Below are 21,092 nucleotides of genomic sequence, written 5' to 3'. Positions count from 1 at the left end.
TGTTTCTACGCATATTGATTTTCACATAATCATTTTCTTTTTCTCATTTCTTCAAACCCCTGGTTGTAATAGAGTGGTTCACAAGAACCACGTTGTCCATGGATTACACAATTAATGACACAACTTTTTTTGTACTGGATGTACTGGATGTTGTAAATATACTGCTGTGGAATAACAAAATTGTAATTTATTACAAAATTAATATACACAAACATTAACATTTTAGTGTTAATTAAATCTTTGATTTTTTTCATTTAAGACTAGTCAAGCAAGAAATTAAACCTGATTTGTCAAGAAATATACACTCATAATGACTTATAATGTTTATTTAATGAAGTTCATGTGCTTGGCACCTGTATTTACAGTCTTCAAAGTCTAAAACAGCATTTGTTCATTTCTACCAACACTGTTTTAATTTCACCATAAACTGGCCATATAATTGTAACATTGCTTAGCATTTAAATATATTCATCTACAACACTCAAAAGAATATAACTTTTATACCTTGTCTTCCTATTGTTTTATCCACACAACAATTTAAAAACCTCTGCGTGCATTCACTATTGCTTATATGTTTATGAAGATAATCTATTAGGGACATAGTTAAGCCATTTCCAACCAATAGGCAAAAATTCAACATTTCAGTATCAATCCAATAGAGCAGATTTTAATTTTACTTGCATTATCTGTGGATCTCTAACGCTGAATCATAACCTCACAAGCATTGCATTTTACCATTTAGTTATCAACAACAGAAAATTCATTCTGACAAAGTGATTTTGCTCACGGTTTTGCAGATGTCTCAGGTTCATGGTGATTTCACAGAGTCCTATATGGGGTTGTGTTATTGTTCTCATTATTGCACCAGATATAAATCTTCACCAGAATCCATCAAGAACATCCCCTGAAAGCTGAGTCTTTTCGAATTCTTTCAGTTTTGCACATGGTCGAGGTTGTCAAGTCAGTGGCAGTCCTTATAGCTTAAATATCCATTTTTTTTACCAGTATGTCACGTAAGAGACTTTCACTCAGTTTCAGTCTGATGAGTGATAAGGTATTTCTGTATTGAGAAGTCCTTTGTATACTAAGACCACATGAAAATGGCTGGTGTAACCAGCAGCAGAACACTGGCGAAATACCCACCAATGTATGAGAAAATATGAATGATGAACACTGAGAGCAGAGCAAACTAACTGCAGCAGCTCTCCGTGTTTGGTGTATTGATCTGTTTTTGGTTTGCTCTGTTTTCAAACCATGTGCATGGACATCTGAGTGGAGGAGCCATACTGGCGGCCATCACAGCTGCCGGCCCCCTGTTGGCTGCTGGCGGGGTTGCCGATCATGTGCATACTGTCCATGCCGCTGTTAGACAGATATTGGCGTTCAGCGAACGCTCCAGCCGAGGAGGAGGAGCAGAGCAAGCCACCCTGAGGCTTCTCTGGGCTGGCTGCCAGGCGCGGCGAGGCCGGGAAGTTGTATCCGTACAGGTTGTAGGGATTGTGAAGGGAAAAGGCATTGTATGTGCCCTGCTGCACGTGATGATGGCTCCCAGTGAACATGTGGGCAGAGGAAGGGGAGGTGCCTGATGGAGCCGACGACCCGGAGGCGGAGTTTGCCCCTGCCTGCATTACGTACTGCAGTTGGGATGCAGGAAAGGAGGCCAGCTGACTTCCATATGCATCCATCTTACCCCCACTGCTGCCTCCACTGTTGTTTCCAGCGGCCAGCGAGGCATGCGCCCCACCCTGCATCCCTGCAGCGATAAGAGAAGAAGTCCTCTGGGGCAAGAAGGAATCTGAAGCTTGGCCAGAGGTTACAGCCCCTCCCGCTGTCTGTAGACGGCCGTAGGAACCATCGCCCAGCCCTCCGTAACCCTGAAGGGCAGCCATGTTGCTTCTGGCGCAAGCTGGGTACTCGGACAAACCTAAGTTACACAACTGGCTCTCCCTGCAGCCCACGTTGAAGGTGTTTGGAGCCAGATGGAAAGTAGGAGGAGAGCATGAGGGGGAGAGAAGGTGTGTCGCACCAGAAGGAGACGGAGTGCCAGTGCTGGAGGTAGTGGGAGAGGTGCCAGTACTCCCGCCTGAAAAACAGAGACGGAAAACATTTAAATCCTGAAGACATGCTGTGCGGACACATACCTATGCATGAAGAATAAGTGAACATTCACAAAAGAGGAGAACAGTGAAACAGAGCCAACTCTAAAAACAGAGTCCCTGTCCAACAATCACACTGACAACATATCTCTTATTTCCTCTTGTGGGCCACATGAAGTCTTTATGGCTCCTTAGGGTGAGCACTTTATCTTTCACAAGAGATCGGACTGTTCAAGTTGGGCAACAAGTGCCATTTATTCATCCATAAAGACTACTGTAGTTTATACTAGTTATAAATGCCACAAACACAGTAGCCATTGTCCAGTGAGCAACTCTGTTAGTATTTCTTGGGTCAGTTAGAAAATTACAGATATGTTTTCTAAAATTCGGACACCAACTTGAACTTTTGAAATTTGCTGAGACAGTGCAAACTTTCAAAGTATTCTACATAAAAGATTGTATTTAAATGTCCTCATCTCTAAAAAGTTTCTAGCTTTCTTAGATGTCTTCTTGTCTGCTAATGCAATGCATCTCAGGGACACTGTGGCAAACATGGCTTGAATTTTAAAGCATGCATGTCTGGTCAACAGAACACTGAGTCTGCCTTCTTCTCTCAGTAAACCCCAGCATTTGGGCACATGTTCATGGAGGAAAAAACAATTGGCAGAGATGCACAGTGAATAAGCCAAACTCTTGGAACTGACTGATAGCTATGGGATATCAATCACATATTTCTTTATTAATGAGAAATTGGCCAGCACTCAGGTTGTTGTTTCAAAAATTTGGTCTGCAGAGCTATAGCTAGGAATGGGAAAGAAAGTCTGAAATGCTAAATAAGTCCGAACCCTCTTGGCTGAGGTTTGGGCCAACTTCATATGAATTCGATAATACAGCTGAGCTGAGTTCTGGTTCGCTCGTCTAGGTTATGTTTTGTTGGCTGGGGTAGAGGAGACCTCGCAGTGATGTCATGTTTTTCCCCTGTTGTCGAGCTGGAACAAGAGAGGCTTCAACTGTGATTTGAGAATAATTAATTACCCCAATAGATCTCCATGTACTTGTTGAGGGCAATCTGTACTGGGCCATGGGGGTGCGGGTGGTGGACGGAAAGGACACAAAGTTGTGTCAGCCGTGTGAGAACATTAATTAAAAGTTTGAAGGAGTTTGTGATGACAAACATATGTCCACTCAGACAAAATAGCGTGCTCATATTACTCTGACCTTATGAGGAAGATCCCAAGGAGAAAATATCAGCATTTGATCATCGGGACCACAATATTAACTATGAGTAAGAGATTGAGCGTAGTGAGATGGTTTCTGTGATCAAGTGTGACACCAACACAATCTTATGATAATTCGCATGAATTCGTACGATCTACATTGTACCAGTGACACTTATGCCGCGTACACATCAAATGCGAAGCATCGCATTCCTCGCTCTAAATTATTGCGAGATTTACCTTTGTGTCATGCACATTTTCCGCTTGAGCTGAATAGCGCTTGAGGCGAGTACTGCATCTTTTCGTGGCAATCATGCCACCAAATTCACATCTTTCGCATTGCCCGCAATACATACAATGTGCCTTTGCATTCATTGTATGTAATCAACTCACGCAAATCGTTGAATTCACATTTGTGTGTACCCCCCATTAGATTTAGGGTTGGGGATTCATTATTTGCTTTTGTCTAATAATTAGTGCTGGGCAAAGATTAATCGCGATTAATCACATACAAAATAAAAGTTAATTTTTGCATAATATATGTGTGTGTAATTATTATGTATATTTAAATGCACACACATACATTTCAGAATTGTATATTTATATGTATAAAATATAGAATATATAAAAATAGTAATAAATAAATTCACCTGTATATTATGTTACAAATCACTTTTATTTTGTATGCGATTAATCACGATTTATCTTTTAATATTTGCCCAGCACTTATAATAATTGTATGTTTGGTTTGATTCGCAATATACAGTACAATTTAGCCACCTTGTAAAATAGTTGTGAATTTCTGTAAAATCAAGCTGGTGACAGTGGAATCAAAACCATATTTAATTTTATTTTCGATATACTTTTTTAAATCTATTCATATAAAATCTTGATTTATATAATTATTATATAATTATAATCTTTATCCTTCAGCCGTCTTTACAAACGATTAAACATAAAATTATTTAAAGTAGAAGTCATGACTGACTTCTGTATCGTGGCATATTTCTGAGTGAAACGGAGGTAAATAGTGGGCGTGGCATGTGTTTTCCACTGGGAATTGATTGGATAAAGAAAAGTTTGCGTTTTATTCAGACATGGATTAGACTTTCAGTTGGAGGGGGCGGCACATTAATTGAAGTGCACCTATTTCATTACTAAAAACAACATTTTTGGTATAATACAATCGGTTCGCGTGGTTTATGGTTAGAAAAACACACATTATTTTCCACATACCGTACATTTTTGTAGCTCCAGATTTCACTTTCTTCCTGAAATATATGGATTTGAAAAGCTCTGTGTCCCTGATTGACCAGCTAATCTGTACGTTGTAATTGGTCTAAATACCTCTTACGTCCACCGAAAGTTTGACGCTCCTTACCATGTTTGAAAGATTTGCTCACAATGCAATGCTAACAGGAGTTAACTTACAGGCTGTGAGTCTGAAGCGGGAGGAATTATGATAATGTCGGTCTTGTCTACATCACCAATCACAGGAAGTAAACTGTTGCCTACAATCCATGTTTGTTGCAGTCGAAGAAATAAGATTTACGTTGGTTTACTTTGGGGTTTGTACCTTTTGCATATCGTTAACTTACTAATTAACACCTACACACCAAAGGAAATGTAAAATCATGAATCGGACAATAGGTGTTCTTTAAATATTGACCCACACGGAAAAATTGTTTATAATAAACACTGCAAAATTCCATAAAAAATAAGAATTGTCAGGTTTGATTTCATGAGGACTTTAAATAGTAGACCAAATATCAGATTCCACGGCATTATTGATTATAATAAGAGGGTTTGTTTTTGATTCATCACTTGCATCTGATGAAGACAGGGTGTAAGCACGAGGATTCAAAACAGGTGGATTTTTACTTTTAAGGGCCCTTAGGTGGTGCAACAAAATTCTGTCTGTCACATACAACAGTAACATTCAAAATTATATATGAAACAATATTTTGTAATCCAAGCATAACGGCGACTGCATTGTTATTATGTTTGGTAACATGACGTTTGTCACTTGGACTATCTACTACACACACCTTGCTGCTTCTGCATGTTGGTGAAGTCCTCAAACGTCAACGTCCTTACCGGGGGCCTCCAAAAAGCATATGTCTCCATTATTGCCTCCAACCCAGTTCTGCACAGAGAAAGATGGAAGAAACGTGAAAAGGGAGAGAAAACAGGTGAGAATTTCAGATTGTGCACAGGAGACGGCGACAGAAGGAGGCAGAGAAAAGGAAAGGGGGAGTTGGAGGAAACCAGAGCCCGTAAAAAGGAGCAGGTTTTAACAGTGAACATAAATCTGAGTGATGTTTCATCTCTGCTTTGTACATGCCTCCCTTTCCTGTGTGATTTACTTCTCTCTGCTCATGCAGCGGGCCTTGGATTAAGAGGCAGTATTTCGGCACTCCCTGTCGCTTGTTAGCGAGACACGCTAATGATTTAAGTGCTTACCGAGAGCTGTGTACACTGCGAGATTGAATCTGACTAAATACTAGTCATGAAATAAAAAATTTTCCCTATAATATAATTCATCGCTAACAAGACAGATTGTGATTTACATTAAAACTGATTTACGTCTTGGTCGTGCATTACCGATTCCACCGTTCACCTAAAGCCAACATTACGGCTTAATTTGCGGTTTGTAAACTGGTACGAGAGGGATCCATTGCAGAAATGGGACTGCGGTTAGTTTGTGATGGATCAACAGTTTTATTGTACAATAAAGTCCTTATATTTTTGCAGCGTTAGTTAAATAAGGATATATGTGCGAGGGCAAGAGTGTTTTCTCGCTATATATATCTTACTCCTGAATAATCTTTTCATCTCTGTGTTTTCTGCAATGAAAATCTAACGCTAGTTCATAAATCAGGCAGTCTATTGTTTGAAAAATGAAAAAAGATGTCTCAAATATCTGTGGCGATAATACTCTCCAGATGGAAGTGCGCTTTCATGTGTTGAGGGCCTGTCTCAGACTTTCAGCGTATGACCGTTCTGACTCACGTCTTATAGAGATGAAGCAATGAAGAGCAAAGGAGAAGTTGGAAATACAGGCCGAAGAAAAAAGAGGGTGGAAGGGAGTTACGAAAAAAGCGAGAATAGGAAAGGGAGTATTTTCTTTCCACCTTCCTTTAATCAGATCGCTTTATCATGGATCGACAGGGTTTTCTTGGCAGCCGGATGAGGGAGTGATTTTAATGTAGTGGGATTAGAAGGGATCTCCTAGGGTTGTATTCAATATTAAGTCCGTCACTGAGATATGTTAGTGTATTTACGCACTTATAGTAGCATGGATAATACAGAGTAGGGAATAGTTTTCTGAAAACCTACCTGTTTCTTCCAGAGTCCCGGAATCCTTTGGCAAATGGGTTGCGGTCGATCTTTAGGCGGGTGATCTGTTACAAGAGAAGAGACTAATTTAATATTTTGATATATTCAACAAAACAACAACACAAACAAACAAAACAAACTATGATTATTTAAAATAAAAATATAGACTTATTTTCATAATTTTTACAAAATTGAAACCGATGGCTTTTTCTAAGGTTCACAGTGATGCAGTACACTGACTGTCAGAAATGGACCTGTTGGTTCTGGTAGGCTGTAACTGTGGTAAAAACAGTCTCCGGGAAACTGAAGGTCTTCACACCTTCCCCGCTGGGAACAGGTTTGGTTGGAGATAGCTCGCTGCTGAAGTCCTTTCGGATCACATGGACACGGGGTTGATATTTGTGCATGGAGTGCAGGATGATCTAGGAATAAAGAGAGTCATATCATCACCTACCCTGGCGCAATAACAAGAGGGCAATTATGCGGCTACAGCTTAAGCCTGTGGCACACAATGAGACTGTGAATACCAAAGCGGCATGTTTCTGTGCCTGCAGCTGAATAGGTCATATATGAGAACATGTTGTATCACAGTGTGTACACATGTTGATGAGATACGAATCAGGCAAGGGTGAGCGTCTCACACCGATGCTGGCGTCAGAGCGTGGAGGCTGCGGCTTTCCCTCCGGCCTTCGGTCTGTTTCTAATTACTCCCAGTGTCAGTGTGCGTCTCCTGGGTCTGCCGCAACCAAGGAGGTCAGGCAGGAGAAGAGGGGCCTTTGCAAAACAGCTTGATGACAGTAAATTTAATATTCCAGCTCCCCCATTTCTATACCTAATCCAAATGCAGTAGACCCTGGTGATGCCCAAGGCTAGACAACAACAGAAAGCTGTTCAAAGCTATACTGCTGTAACCCCACAGGGATTAGATATTTGGGATCAGGAACATGGTCTGAGTTGAATGAGCCAACGAGAAATTTGCAGGTGATGTGGGACTAAAAGGGCAACGGGGTGAGTTGCCAAAGTTGGAGTGAGTTGAACCAAACAACTGATAATCATTGTAAACCGATATCTGACCTTTATAATCATTTTAGTGGGGTTGGGTACGTAAAAGACCAACGCTACAGTATCTCACGAGAATTCGTACATATTTTACAAGTTGGCTAATTCATATAAATTCATATGACCACATATGTAAGTTTTGGTACAATTTGCCTTGACCCCTGTGACATTGGGGTTAGGTGCGGGGTTAGGGGTTCGGTTTCATTGTTGTTGTTTTTTTATAGGAATTGTACGATTCTGCACTATTCACTTCATATGAATTGATACAAATTAGCCAAATCGTAAAAAAAAAATAAGATTTCTTGTGAGATCAGGCAAATATGAGATAAGGGCATCATTGATTTTACATCGATTTTGATATGTGACATGGCCTTACTAAGTTTATATTAAATATATCAAGGTTGCAGTATATTTTTACATAATATTCTTTACATTATGTGGGATGATTTTTTTTATAACAATAAATCACAAAAAAGTCTTTTCACATTTTCTACTGTAATAGAAACTTTTATAAAATTTTATTTTTATTTTCTAAACAAACTATACTTTATTCTTATTGCGATGATGAAATTGTAAAAAAATTGCAACATAAATTATTTTCTGTCTGAGAGAGGGACGTTCGAATGCTGACACATTACATGAAGGCACGGTCCCACACAGGACGTTCCAGGGTTAACTTCAATTCCGGCCTTTCGCTCGCCCTCCAGGCGTACAAAAAAATAAAGTCTCTTTTTACGAGGCTGTGGTATAAGAAAAGTCCCCTCTCTTCTTCCTGGAAAAACATCAGCCTGCTGCAGTTCTAACACCCATATGTTATTACATTTGTCAGAATACTCGACCGATAGCATCAGTGACTCAAGTGAAAACAGCCGCATATGTAGAGAAGATGGCAGCAGTCTTCGCAGACTTTGGGTAAGGCAGCTGTTTTATACGCACAAACACTGCATCTAAAATAGCCTACTGATACACACTATCACTTTTTCATGGCAAGAAATATGTGTCCTAAGCTCTGTATTATTTGCAATGGGCAGATGCAAAAAATAGAAACCTTGCATAAATAATAAAAGAGCAGTCACAGGTATCAAAACAATCTGCCGACACTTGTAAAAACTATTAGCTAGTCTCCCTTTGAATTATTCTCAACATTAATCCAACAAATGCAGCATGTAAAAAATAACAGTGCTGGATTATCCATCTTGATTCTTGAAAACCATACTGAGAGAATTAAGTACATATTTCTTGTGGGTCTCATTATTTTGGATAAAGCAGAAACAACCATTTTTCAAAGCCACGGTCACTGCAAAGATCGTGACAACCGTGCAAAATGTGCATGGGAGAAGAGAGTGCTATCTGATGCTTGAAGAATACAATTATTCTTGTGCACTCACTGTTACACTACAGACACAACAAGTCAAACCTCAACACTGAATTTAACAATATGAGAAAAGCAGAATTTGGCGCATTAGACTCTAAGCATGAGAATGAGACCATAACTGCGCAACAGGTTATTTGTTTGGACACAGAAACAATCAAATGTGCAATTCATATTTTTGAAGGGGAAAAAATGAATGTTTCCAAACAATACCATGTGCTCATGCTCCATTTGTTTTCTGCAGTTCGTTTTAGACACATGGGGAATATCAGTCAAGTACATTAAAAACTTTCTTTTCCATTTTTGCCAGTCCTTCAGAGAATACATTGAGTAATGGTTTTCTTCCTTGAGAGAATATACAGATGTCTTGGGGGGAGTCTATTGGGTTATAATCCATCAACTAGTGTGTGTGTTATGAATCCTGTGATGCGGAGGTGTTTGGATTAGCAGGTGTATGTCCTGTCTTTTCACTTAATGTGTGGATGTTTTGATGTTGTTGTTTTTTATTAAGATCATCATTCGTAAGAAGAAACGAAAACGTTTCATTATAAGGGTCTACAATTAAATGTTGTTGCTTTGTATGCACAGTTTGTTTTAAGAAAGTTAGCAAGTGTTGAGATTGAGAATGATAAAATAGTAACACTTACATGGCCTTGATCATCCAGCTCATTGTTGGTGAGTTTGAGTTTATCAAAGCTGACCACCTGTCTCATCCAGGTGTCTCCAGAAGCCAGTGAATCCGGATGGATATAAACCCTGGGAGGCACCGGGGAATCCGCATTACCCGCAACCATCCACTTTGAGCTGTGATACACATACCTGTAAAAAAAAACACATTGGCTTAGTTATAATGATTCTTTCTTCTGTAGCACATTAGTCAGTAATACTTAAAATACTGATATTGATATGACCCCCTTAAATGACATATATGTACTTTCATAGTATGCATATTTTACTTTGCATTGAGACAGAACTGTGTTGACTTTGTAATGGTTCACAAACACAACCTACATGTAAAGTAGTAACAGTTATGGCAAACAATGTATTTTACATTCAAATTTTAATTACTAATTTGGATATACAAACTTGAAAACAAGACGTGCTGATTGTTAACACAATGACAAAAACACAGCATACGCAGATTTTGCAGGTCCAGCTGCTTTTCTGCTGTAATTGTTTCATTCTTTTTTAAATGTTTTCATTTATGTCACAGCCAGGTGTTTACTGATTGGTTCATTTTTTGAATTTCCATTGCAAACTATCGTTTGTAGATTTACCTTTTTTTAAATGTCAGAAGTTGAGAAGAACAGAAAACACTGTATTTCAGCATAAGAAAGTCTAAATAAGCAAAAAAAATCTCGCAAAGATGGGAACATTGCTTAAAAAAACATCACTGTCTGTCTCCGTTAGTTAGATTCGAAGGAGGCTAAAAGCACAAACAGTAATTCTAATACTGTCTAATCTGTCATTATCAATAATTTTATAACTGAGTATTGGGAACTCTTAAAAACATTGTTTGCAGGGCATTCTCCCCGATTGCCTGCCTGAGGCACAGCTGGATGCCTTTAGGTCTGGCCATACGTGTAGTTGAAAGTGCTTAACTGTGTCACTTCTGCCAAAGTCATCATTCAGCTCTCAGACATGGGCTAAACTCATATTTGACTCCTTTTGTTATTGCCTGGCAACATTAAACCTCATCCATGTCTGTAATATTCTCTTCCAAAACACACTACTGCAGCCCACATTTAGATGCACACAAAGGCATGAATGTTTTTTTATGTAATTAGATAAAAGACATAACTACCTATTCCCATACAGGCACAAACATTCACAAGCTCACGCTCACATTAACTTTCCCTCACACACATACACATGCACATAGGGTGCCAAGCGTTTTTGTAATTTCCTGTTTGGAGCCCTGTTTAGGGTTATGCTCTGTGTGGCATGGAAAGTGTTAAAAAGGAGGGAAACCCAAGCCCAAAAAGGGTGGAAATTTGATTAGCCCTCTTTCATCTTTCATAAATCTACCATCTGGCACTAGCACAATCAATAAAGATCTAACTTTCCTTACACCTTTTTGGACATATGGTAGAGCGACTTCTTTTTAGAGTTCAATGATATAATAATTCATCAGTACACTTCTAGAAAAAATACAGTACAAAATTTGTCAATGGGCTGGTCACTTTTAAAAAGGCATACTTTTGTATAAAAGGTGCATATTGATACACATTGGTACCTTAGAGGTATGTACTGGTACCTAAAAGTACCAAAATGGTACATATAGGACCTTTTTAAATGGTATTGTCCCAGTGACAACTTTTGTAACTTTATTCTGAGAGTGTACACTGTACACATGCAAGATCATCTACTGTACATTCATTTATGCAAAGTAGAAATGCAAAGTGACATATGGTCTACACAAACACATTAAGGAGTTATTTCTTCCTTATTTTAAGTTATTTAAAAAATAAAAGTATGTAGTGGACAGTCGTACAAGGCAAATCAAGAGACAAACAGGCCATCACATTTGGTCAAAAGGCAGACAGAGCACATAGGATATGAATATATATATATATATATATATATATATATATAGAGAGAGAGAGAGAGAGAGAGAGAGAGAGAGAGCAAGAGAGAGAGAGAGAGAGAGAGAGGGCCCCAAAAAATTTGGGCCGCTCTGCATTTTCCTATTTCTTCTTTCAAATATGACCCATACCAAATGGCCACATTTAAGCGTAAAGTAATTTAAGTAACATGTAAAGAAAGTTTTAACAAGTCTAGTATAAACTCTATGTGCTTTGAGAAGGGCATTGCGCCTAAGTAAAGTGAGCAAATTCCAATAAAGGCTATGTTTCCAGACCCCAGCCCGCTAGACATATGAGGCACTCCAGTGACAGCTCTCTACTTCGCTTGCAAAGCCTTGTGGTAAATTCCCCAGCCAGGAAGAAAATCCTATTTAATTTTACAAGATCTTTTGGCTTCTAAAATCCTCCATGATATTTGGGGACACTAAATGGCTTTTTTCAAGACCAGTCTTCAGATGACTGTGGTTTCATTGTCAGTAAATGCATACATATATCAAAATATAATTGAACTTGAAGATTATTGTGTTGTCAGATTTAGTTGACAATTTAATTAATGTGTAAAAACAGTTTGTGGCAAATGCAATGCTTAAAAAAAAATAAAAAACATTATATAGTCGTTTTTAAAAATATATTACTTTTTAATTTTTCCAAAATTAAAATATCTCAAAGGGACAGATAAAATACAAGATTAGAGTCAATAGAGTCTTAAACAACAGATTTACTTTTAATGTCCTGAAACAGGGTTCGGATGTCAAAATGTTTAAAAATTCTGTTCCCAAAAAACCCTTGTGTGACAACATGAGAAACACAACTTAGATTGTCTTCTGTTAAGGAATAGAACTCCATTGTAAAATCTTATCTCTAAGCTATTGTAAGTTGATCATTAGGTCTCCAAGAAAAATATGAACTACATTTGAGTGCGCCTAGCCAACTTGGAATAACACACGGCACAAGTGCACTTGCAACTGTACATACAGGCTTTAGTTGCATTATGCTTGTAATGCCTGTCTGTAAGCATGTGTGATGGAAAGTTGTCATGGTGAGACATGGATACACAACACCACCTTAAATGCTGATCTAGCAACTCTGTCAGGGCTGCTGCCAGGATCTCTTATGCATGTTAATCTACCATCCCATTTCAAGGGGGATCGATTTTCTAGTTGAGCTACAGTCTCTGAAGTTGTGCCTACCTGTATCTCTTGTTGTCCACAGGTACAATGTCCATAGCAATGTAATACTGCTGATGTGGATCCATTCCCACGATTTTAACTCTCATAGCAGGGAACATTCTCCTGAAAAGAAACAGGTGTAATTGGCATTATAACATGGACATGGACAAATATGAGAAAATATCCCAGTTACAATACTGAGAAAATATTGACACACAAGGTTAATGTTCAGGGAGAAACTGACAATTAATTTAAAGAGGAAATAAGAAAGGTTTGTTGAATTATTTGAAAAAAATGCACACCTGGTTCGCTTCGTGCCATTAAACCGCGCCAGGTGTGAATTATTTATAATTCAAATAATTAAAAGGACCGGAGTCATTTATTCTGTTTATACCACGGTTACCACAGACATTGCTAAGACATTGCTTTGGTGGTTATTTTAAAACATTTGACAAGTCAGTTGTGCGGGTATCAAAAAATAATGCATAGCCTACCCATTGAATATTTCTCAACCAATCAGAATAAAGCATTCAACGGCTTATATAATAACTGATATATTATGCATAAAAAAACTATAACTTGTGGCCCATTAGCACGATTACAATAAAATACTACTTTAAAAGATGCATAAATGAAAAAACATCAGACCCAAGAACGCCTATACTAACACTTTTAATCTGCACAGAGTTTAAAGTATGAAATAACTATGAAATGTTCAAACAAGCAATAAAAATGTTATACAAACAAAGGGACCATAATAAAATTGCAGAACTGCCAGAAACAAAAACATTATTTGGCTAATTAATTATTTTACACTTCAAAAGCAACTTCTCTGTTTTTATTTTTCATTTAAACACCATAAATCGTTTTGTTTATAATGAGGGAAAATACCCTTTCTACCTTACAAGCGTATTATTATCAGGGACAAGAAACGCGCGTCTCTTAATTAAGTCTAAAATGAGAAGAATAATTTTGCTTTAGACTTTTGACTTCGATTTTTTTATTTGAATTAAAATTATACAAACGAGAAGCCAAAAAAATTGTTAAAAGTTTTTATACAAGTTACGCTAGATGAAAGTGGTGGTATAAATGCCTTCTTTTGAAACGCACAATTTGTACCCTGAGGATTTGTGAGGGTCCATTGATTTGGGTACGAGAAAATCATGCAAGTCTGAGCAATATTAGCGAGAAATAAAAAGTTGCCTACACAATAAATCTTAAAAATATTAATATTATTTTAGTTCCAGAATTACAGGAATAAATTTGCCCTACATGTTTGTTTAAATGTAATGCATGTCGCTTTTTAATAGGCTATAATAAATTATTTTGGTTATGCACTGGCAAAATCAAGACTATTATTTCAACATTGGACAAATTAATTAATTGTAAGTAACTAGCTACATAATTATTAATGCAACAGAATTGGGTTTTTTTCTGCATTTAATAAACGATTTCATTACCACGACAATTTTTTTTCCATTCTTAATTCTCTATTAATTGAGGAAATTAATCGGATTCGTTCTCAACACAGGTACAGAAATTAAGCAGGTCTGAATAACACAGACTGGTTTCATGTAATAAGGTCCACATTTTTCAACCACAACCTGGATACCGATAAATAATCTTTATTAATAATGTTTATAGTCACCCAGTGCAATCAGTAAGAAATGTTGAGCACGGTTTAACCGGTCAAAACAAGGACTTACACACCAATAAATGGAGACATGTTTTTATGTTAGTTTGATCGTAAAGTGTTAAAATGGCACGGAAATACCTGGCAATCTGACCGAGAAACAACAGGGCTGAAAGGTCTGACTGTGAACGGTGTAGGTTAAGTTATATGCTCGGTTTGGCTGTAATTGCCGCCAAAAAGAGCAAGAAAACGAAAAACATATTTCAAACAAATTAATTAGAAACAGTTGTGTTGTGCTCTTAGGAGTGGGTAAGAAGTGGAATAGCCCTGCGTAGCTCATCATGTAGGCTGTGGTTTGTGATTAGGTACCCATGCCCCCATGTGTAACACATTAGCGCCCCCCAAAATAGTGTTTTCATGTTAGTCCCAGTGCGCAGACGTCCTTTCGAGAAACAGCGGTATGTTTATATGCTTGTGCGAGAAAAAAGGAGACATGAAGCTGCAGTATGTATGATATACATGTAAATATTTCTGAACTAGGTATACAATTAGAACAGCATCCCAATAAGTGGACTATTAATAATAATTTCAATACAGTTTGTTATTATGATTAGGCCTACTTTTTGTTCATTTGTAAATTTGTGTTAAATTTGTATATTTATATGTGCCCTGTCTTTAATGTTTATACTATATTCAATATATATATCAAAAAAAATCTGTCTGTCTAATAAATGTAATAGTATATTAATACACATTGTAAAGCTGCATACATTAATTAAAGTAAGAAGTTATTTCTGTATAGGCTTCTTTTGTATGTCATTTATGTATCAGGTTTGTTTTATTTTTACAGATTTTTTGTAACATAAGTTTCGAATCTATGGAAAATTTTCATTTAGGAAAAAATTAATGAAAAGTGACCAATTAACTGGCTATCTAAATGTGTGCGTGCCTGTGAGATTTTTCTCCGCAACACGTCAAAATATTGAGGATTTAGGAATAAGGATATTGATATTTTACATTTCTTTAAAATAAATTAAATTTGTTTGTAAATAATTATGGTACTGCTGTGATACTCCGCTGCTTCTTTATAATATAATGCTTTTTGAGTTTAACATTTGATAAAAGCTCACCTTCCTGCTTTTGTAATAATCATTTCTGTGCCAATGTCATGAAAGCGTTTCCACAGATCCGCGCACTGCAGCTCCACCTGGATCTCGTCCATAGACACTGAGGGTGAAGGATCGCAGGGGGCCGGGGTCAAGTCCGCCGGAGAACCGAACGAGCAGGACGTCCTCTCTGCCAGACCCTCGCCGTCAGAACCCGGGCTGGCTTCCGAATCTGCAAGAGTATATAAAATCATTATAAACGCCAACGGCAGGACGGAGGCCTCGGGAGGCCTGTTGACAGTACTGAGTGTTAGCACCAAATCACCTGCAGCCGTAAAGGATAACGACTTGGATTTGTTCATACAATCATGGATGAGGCCTTAGTTGTTAAAGGAACCATAAAGATAAATAAATACAGTGGAAAATCTGATTCCAGTGCTTGTCTGCAGATTTTTTTTTTGAAAATTACAGCACATTCAGTGATTGACTTGCGTATTTGTGGGAAAGTAGGATAACCAAAAATAAAATTTTGATTTTAGAAAGACGATTGTAAAATAATAATATTCATATCAAAGAACCAGGTTAAGTTTGCGTACATAAAGCGATTTAGATCCGAGCATATTCTTACAATTAGAATTCGTTACCCTTTTTTGTTTGGCAACAAAATCCTACTAGCCACTGTTATTTTGAATTGTACAATTTGAAGTTTTCAGCATTAGGCTATATAGTTATTTATAGTCCAAAAGTATGTATTAATTAAAACCGTTATTACTCATAAACTTAAATACAGTTCTCTTAAAATGAACCTAATTAAATTAACAAATGTGCGCGCCTTCTGGAAAAGCAAAAAGACAAAGTGCAGAGAAACTTCTTATCACCCCTGTAGTAAGGCAAAACAGACCCGTTGAAACATCAAATAAAAATAAATGTACGAATTATGGTTCAGTTATTTAAAAAGTATTATTATTTTTATCCATCTCATTCTTCAGTTCACCACACAACCTTCAAAAGCTATTGAAATAAGGACAGTTTTGGCAGTTCACGAAATGCAAATGACACTGTGCAAGCGTGAAGCTGCAGAAAGACTGGGCCAGAAGCCCAGGCCAAACCACCAGCACGACGTACACAGCTCACCAAAAACCCTCAGAGATCGCAGGAGAAAAGTGACGAAGAGCCAGAGTCGGACAGAGCCAGACTTTTCAGCATCTTCTTGAGAGATTATATCAGCATAATTACAGTACCGATCCCTATACGTCTCGTTCACACGTTCTCTATGGAATGTCAAAAAGATGGCTGTTGATGGGCCAATAGCCGTGGAGTCCTCGCCTCCATCCAAACCTGTCAACGTGTTGTCGTTTATGAGCTGCTGTCATTGAGCCGGGACTGACTAAGTCTATTCTACAAGACTGTCCACAGATGGGAAAGTAACAAAAAATACTTTACTTATGGCATGATAACTCTATTCTTGAGAACTACAGATAGCCTACGTCTGAAGTTAACATCAGAGTAGGTAATTTTTTTCTTCTTGCGGCCTAGTCTGAGGACATTACGCAAAACTACAGTGTTACATTTGAAGAAATAATAGCCGACCAATGATTTATTATTTGTTTAGCTACTTATTTACAAATTTTCTTAAGAATTGTATTGATTATTAAGGTAGCCCTAATATTGAACACAGTCCACAGTATCTTGTTTCGTTTGTTTGGATTTTTATGCCTGTTAATAAACATTGCAACTTGTCATTTTCACATGAACAAATTAATTTAGCTCTCGTGTATAGAGTTTGACTTGGTTGAGAATGACCTAATTATTTCTTGGGATACAGACGACCCACTAAGCATGAAATTGCAGTGAAACCCAATCCACCAGGAACAAAACCACCTGTTTCCGCTGGACTTCATTCAGTCTCGTGTAAGAGGGAGGTAATAAAAATAAAGATTAGGACTCCTTTAAATGTACACATCTGTCGCCTTTTATTTTAACTTCGTCTCTCAGGGAATTATGCAAGCGAAAAATAAATGTAATGTTTTGAATGACACAGAAGCAAAATATTTAAGAAAACCGATTAAAACTCTGTAACATTATATGAGCCGCTTGCAGAAATACCAAAAAATTTAAGACAGAATGATAAAATGCGAATCTTCCAAGATTCTGAAAAACATTAGGGTTCCCAATATTTTTTTTTAGTAAATATCCGAATATATAAATACGGGCCTTAATTTATCTACGTCCTATTAGATGTCATAAAACCAAAGTATTCATGTAATTTTGGAAACTAAATATCACTGTTTTAAGAAAATCATCAATTTTAGACTATAAAAAGCATGGGTGGGTTAAACTCATCACATTAAATTGTCAGTGTGTGCTGATTAGAATTTTAAAATCTAAATTGTGATATTATGGTTATTCTAAATATGGACAAATGTGGATGTCAATGGTAGGCCTGAGTCCAAGACTGATAACAATAACCTTTTTATGAAAAAGAGAATATAGACTATATAAATAAAAAAATAATTAGCCAAACAGAAATCTGTAACAAGATCTCAGTACCAGGAACTTTAAAATAAAACATCGATTAACTTAGTTAATAACGAATAATTTAATACTCTTGTTTATCATAATCTAAATAAAAATATAATATTATAAAACATAAACATAAAAAGAAAGCTGTCAAATAAAAGTCATTTATAATTTAAGTTAAAAAAAAATAAGCGAACCTAAATTGCATCAATATGTCCTTGTAATTTTAGTAAACGAACTTTAAATATTGTTGAGGGAAATGCAAATATACTTAAATAAAATAAGTTGCCCGTGTTTGTCTACGGTCTCAAATCAAAGAGAAAGGTACTCATTCTGTAGTCTATACTCTTAAGAAAAAAATAATATCAAGACAGGTAGGTCTCTAGATAAACTAAAATTAGCACGAAACTTAATTAAGTAAACCAATCTGTTTTTGTTGTGAATTTATAATTTGTATTGTTACACAGCTTTGCCAAAAATTCCAACAGTTTCTACTGCATTATAGTTTTTCAACTATTTTCTCTAAATAAATTTATCTACTTCAATCTAAAGATACGTTTTTACTATTATATAGGCTAACTTAAGAAACTACATTTTGAGATTACGGCATGGGCCTAAAGTTTATCAGTGGCCTACAGTTTTAAACATAACCTCGACATAAAATCCTGTGTATTTCATTCTCTTTATAGTTGAAGAATATGTTTTGGCCTAAAATAGAAGACAATTCGTAATCTAGGCCTCGTGTGACCTGTAGCTCTTGCGACCTGTAGCTTTATTATACGTTATCACATAGAAATTAAATAAAAAACGTCTCAGCACATCACGTCGTCGCTTTACTTGTTTTATAAAAAGCACGAAATGCCGTTTGACCATTTTCTTTCAAGGGTACTCACCTGCCCTATTTTGCTCTTCCTCTGAAATAAGGAAACGCTTTTATAATTCAATATAGCTTAACTAACGTCTATTATGTTTGAAAACAAGATAATAGTTCAAATTAAACCCCGGCGTTAAAAGTATATCAGATAATGTTTAAAAGTGCCCAGTCTGCAGCCGGTTGTGCGCAACTTAATAGTCTGTCTAATGGCAAATACTTTTGAAGCGGAACTAATGAAGTGATGACTAACGTTGCAACAGTTGAACTACAGCGATGAAATCGAGAAACACACATACACACGCTTGTGTGCATCAGTGCATGTTCTCCTGAACTCACAAGATCACTTATCTTATGGGACGATCTAGAGACTCACAACTGTCATCTATAGAAAATAATGGCTGTGATGTTTCCAATTAATTTACAATATATACTCCTCTGTTGGCCTAATTAAAGACCATAAATTAACAAAATTATTAGACTCTCGTGAATACTAGTTAAAATCCATCCAATTTTTCTCTGACATTCTTATGTTTTGATTAGTATCAAAAATTGTTCATTCTAAATTCTTTATTTTAAAATCATGAAAGTTAAAGATAGATTGAATATACGATATTGTAGACATTTGTGGTATATCTGGATTTTTGTGAATTATTTTTGGCTTTAAAATATTACGCATTTCTTTAACACGCTAAAACCATTATAACGTTTTATTTTATTTAAAAGAAATGAAATATAAAACAATTAAAATGTTAGATCGTCGATTCTGTATTATTAAAAAGCTTTACAGAATTGAAAGTGATGTTCCGGCCAACTGAGCAGGCCTGGGCTTTGCTAAACGCTACGCGGTCCAATCACATCTGACAATGCCTATGCAACATTATCTTCCAGAACACCAGGTCAGCTTGTAAATGGTGTCAAAATTGTCGTTACACGAGACATGAACGGAGGTGCATGACTATTCAATTTGACGTGTCAACACGCACTAACCCGGGTCGATATCCAGACAGTTAGCAGGGTCCTCGCTGTCTCCCAATTGTCCGTTGCTCGCGAGGCTCTCCATAGACAGCTCCAGCTCCTTTTCTTCCCAACCCCGGAGCTTCCGCTTCTTGTTTGTCCCGATCAGAGCTTCTACCGAGAAGGCGTGAGCTCGTGAACTCAGCGCGGCGGCCGAGCGCCTTCTGTCACTCATCTCTCCAACTGCAAATCCAACCGATCACAAATAAAAACTCCTTCCGCACGCGCAAAGTGTTTTTAACGGGTGGATTTAACTCTCCGGTGACGACGGTAATCCAAACCTAAATCTAATTTATGCCTTTTAAAGGCTCAAAAATATAAGAACCCATTCCCAACGAAGACTCTTTGGCTCAATACCTTGTCCGAGACGAAGGTTTGCTAATATATATGTCGGTCTTTTGCGTCTCCGTCCAACTTCTCTGCCTCTCTTTTTCTCTCCTAGAGTCTCTCTGATTGATATTCACTTCTGGAAAACTTTTTTTCGAAGCGTTAAGGGCAACCCTCTAGCTGTTTGTCAAATGCAGTGTCCAATAGAAACCGTAGGAAGAGAAAGAACCAAAATATGTCGTCCAATGGAAGAAGAGAGAAATAAGCATGGTGTAGAAACTGTGAAGATAGACTTTGAAGATGACGATCTTACAAATAATTTATTTGACTTAACAAACATTTTCTAAAGCCTTTTTTGTTAATGAAAAACAGCAGTAGGCTAGTATAAATTAAAATAATATTGATTTTACTGTTAAGGATTTCATTAGTTCAGGTCATCGTATATGTTTGGTTGCAAGATCAATAATTTATCTTTTGTCCATTTGTAATGTTCTGCTTCATATTATTAAAAAAGCAGACATTTTTTTCTCCACTATTTTTCATTCTTTTGTAAATATGTTTTCACAAATGGTCACCTCATTTTACCTAAAAGAAACCGCATTTAAAAGAATTGTAATTCTGATTATGACAGACCCTTAAACGAAATATTATAAATAAATATGAAAACTAATCTTTGCATAAAGATTCTTGTGTTACTAAAATTTCCACCTAACAAGTCTACATAGTATAGCCGTGTGGGTTTATCCCTTTGCATACCTAATCTCTCAAATCATTCCGCAAA

The 21,092-nt window shown here is 37.0% G+C and overlaps 1 protein-coding gene across 2 annotated transcripts; it reads right to left on the bottom strand.

Annotated features, from left to right (window-relative positions):
• Positions 1-310: 310 nt before the first annotated feature.
• Positions 311-20,473, bottom strand: tbx15 (T-box transcription factor 15). 2 transcript variants are annotated; one of them, XM_065292758.2, is made up of 8 exons: positions 20,342-20,473; positions 15,601-15,808; positions 12,859-12,960; positions 9,731-9,902; positions 6,907-7,074; positions 6,653-6,717; positions 5,362-5,459; positions 311-2,083 (listed from the first exon to the last, which is right to left on the bottom strand). In XM_065292758.2, exons 2-8 carry the CDS (start codon positions 15,690-15,692, stop codon positions 1,248-1,250), a joined length of 1,533 nt encoding a protein of 510 aa, XP_065148830.1. In that variant the 5' UTR covers positions 15,693-15,808; positions 20,342-20,473; the 3' UTR covers positions 311-1,247. The 2 variants fall into 2 exon arrangements, with proteins under 2 accessions (XP_065148830.1, XP_065105055.1); XM_065248983.1 differs by having other exon boundaries at positions 19,958-20,442.
• Positions 20,474-21,092: the final 619 nt, after the last annotated feature.

The sequence above is a fragment of the Paramisgurnus dabryanus genome, chromosome 15 (assembly GCF_030506205.2).
Source record: "Paramisgurnus dabryanus chromosome 15, PD_genome_1.1, whole genome shotgun sequence".
Lineage (NCBI taxonomy): Eukaryota > Metazoa > Chordata > Actinopteri > Cypriniformes > Cobitidae > Paramisgurnus > Paramisgurnus dabryanus.
The sequence above is the reverse complement of the archived record's forward strand: the minus strand, read 5'-3'. Positions and strand labels throughout refer to the sequence as shown.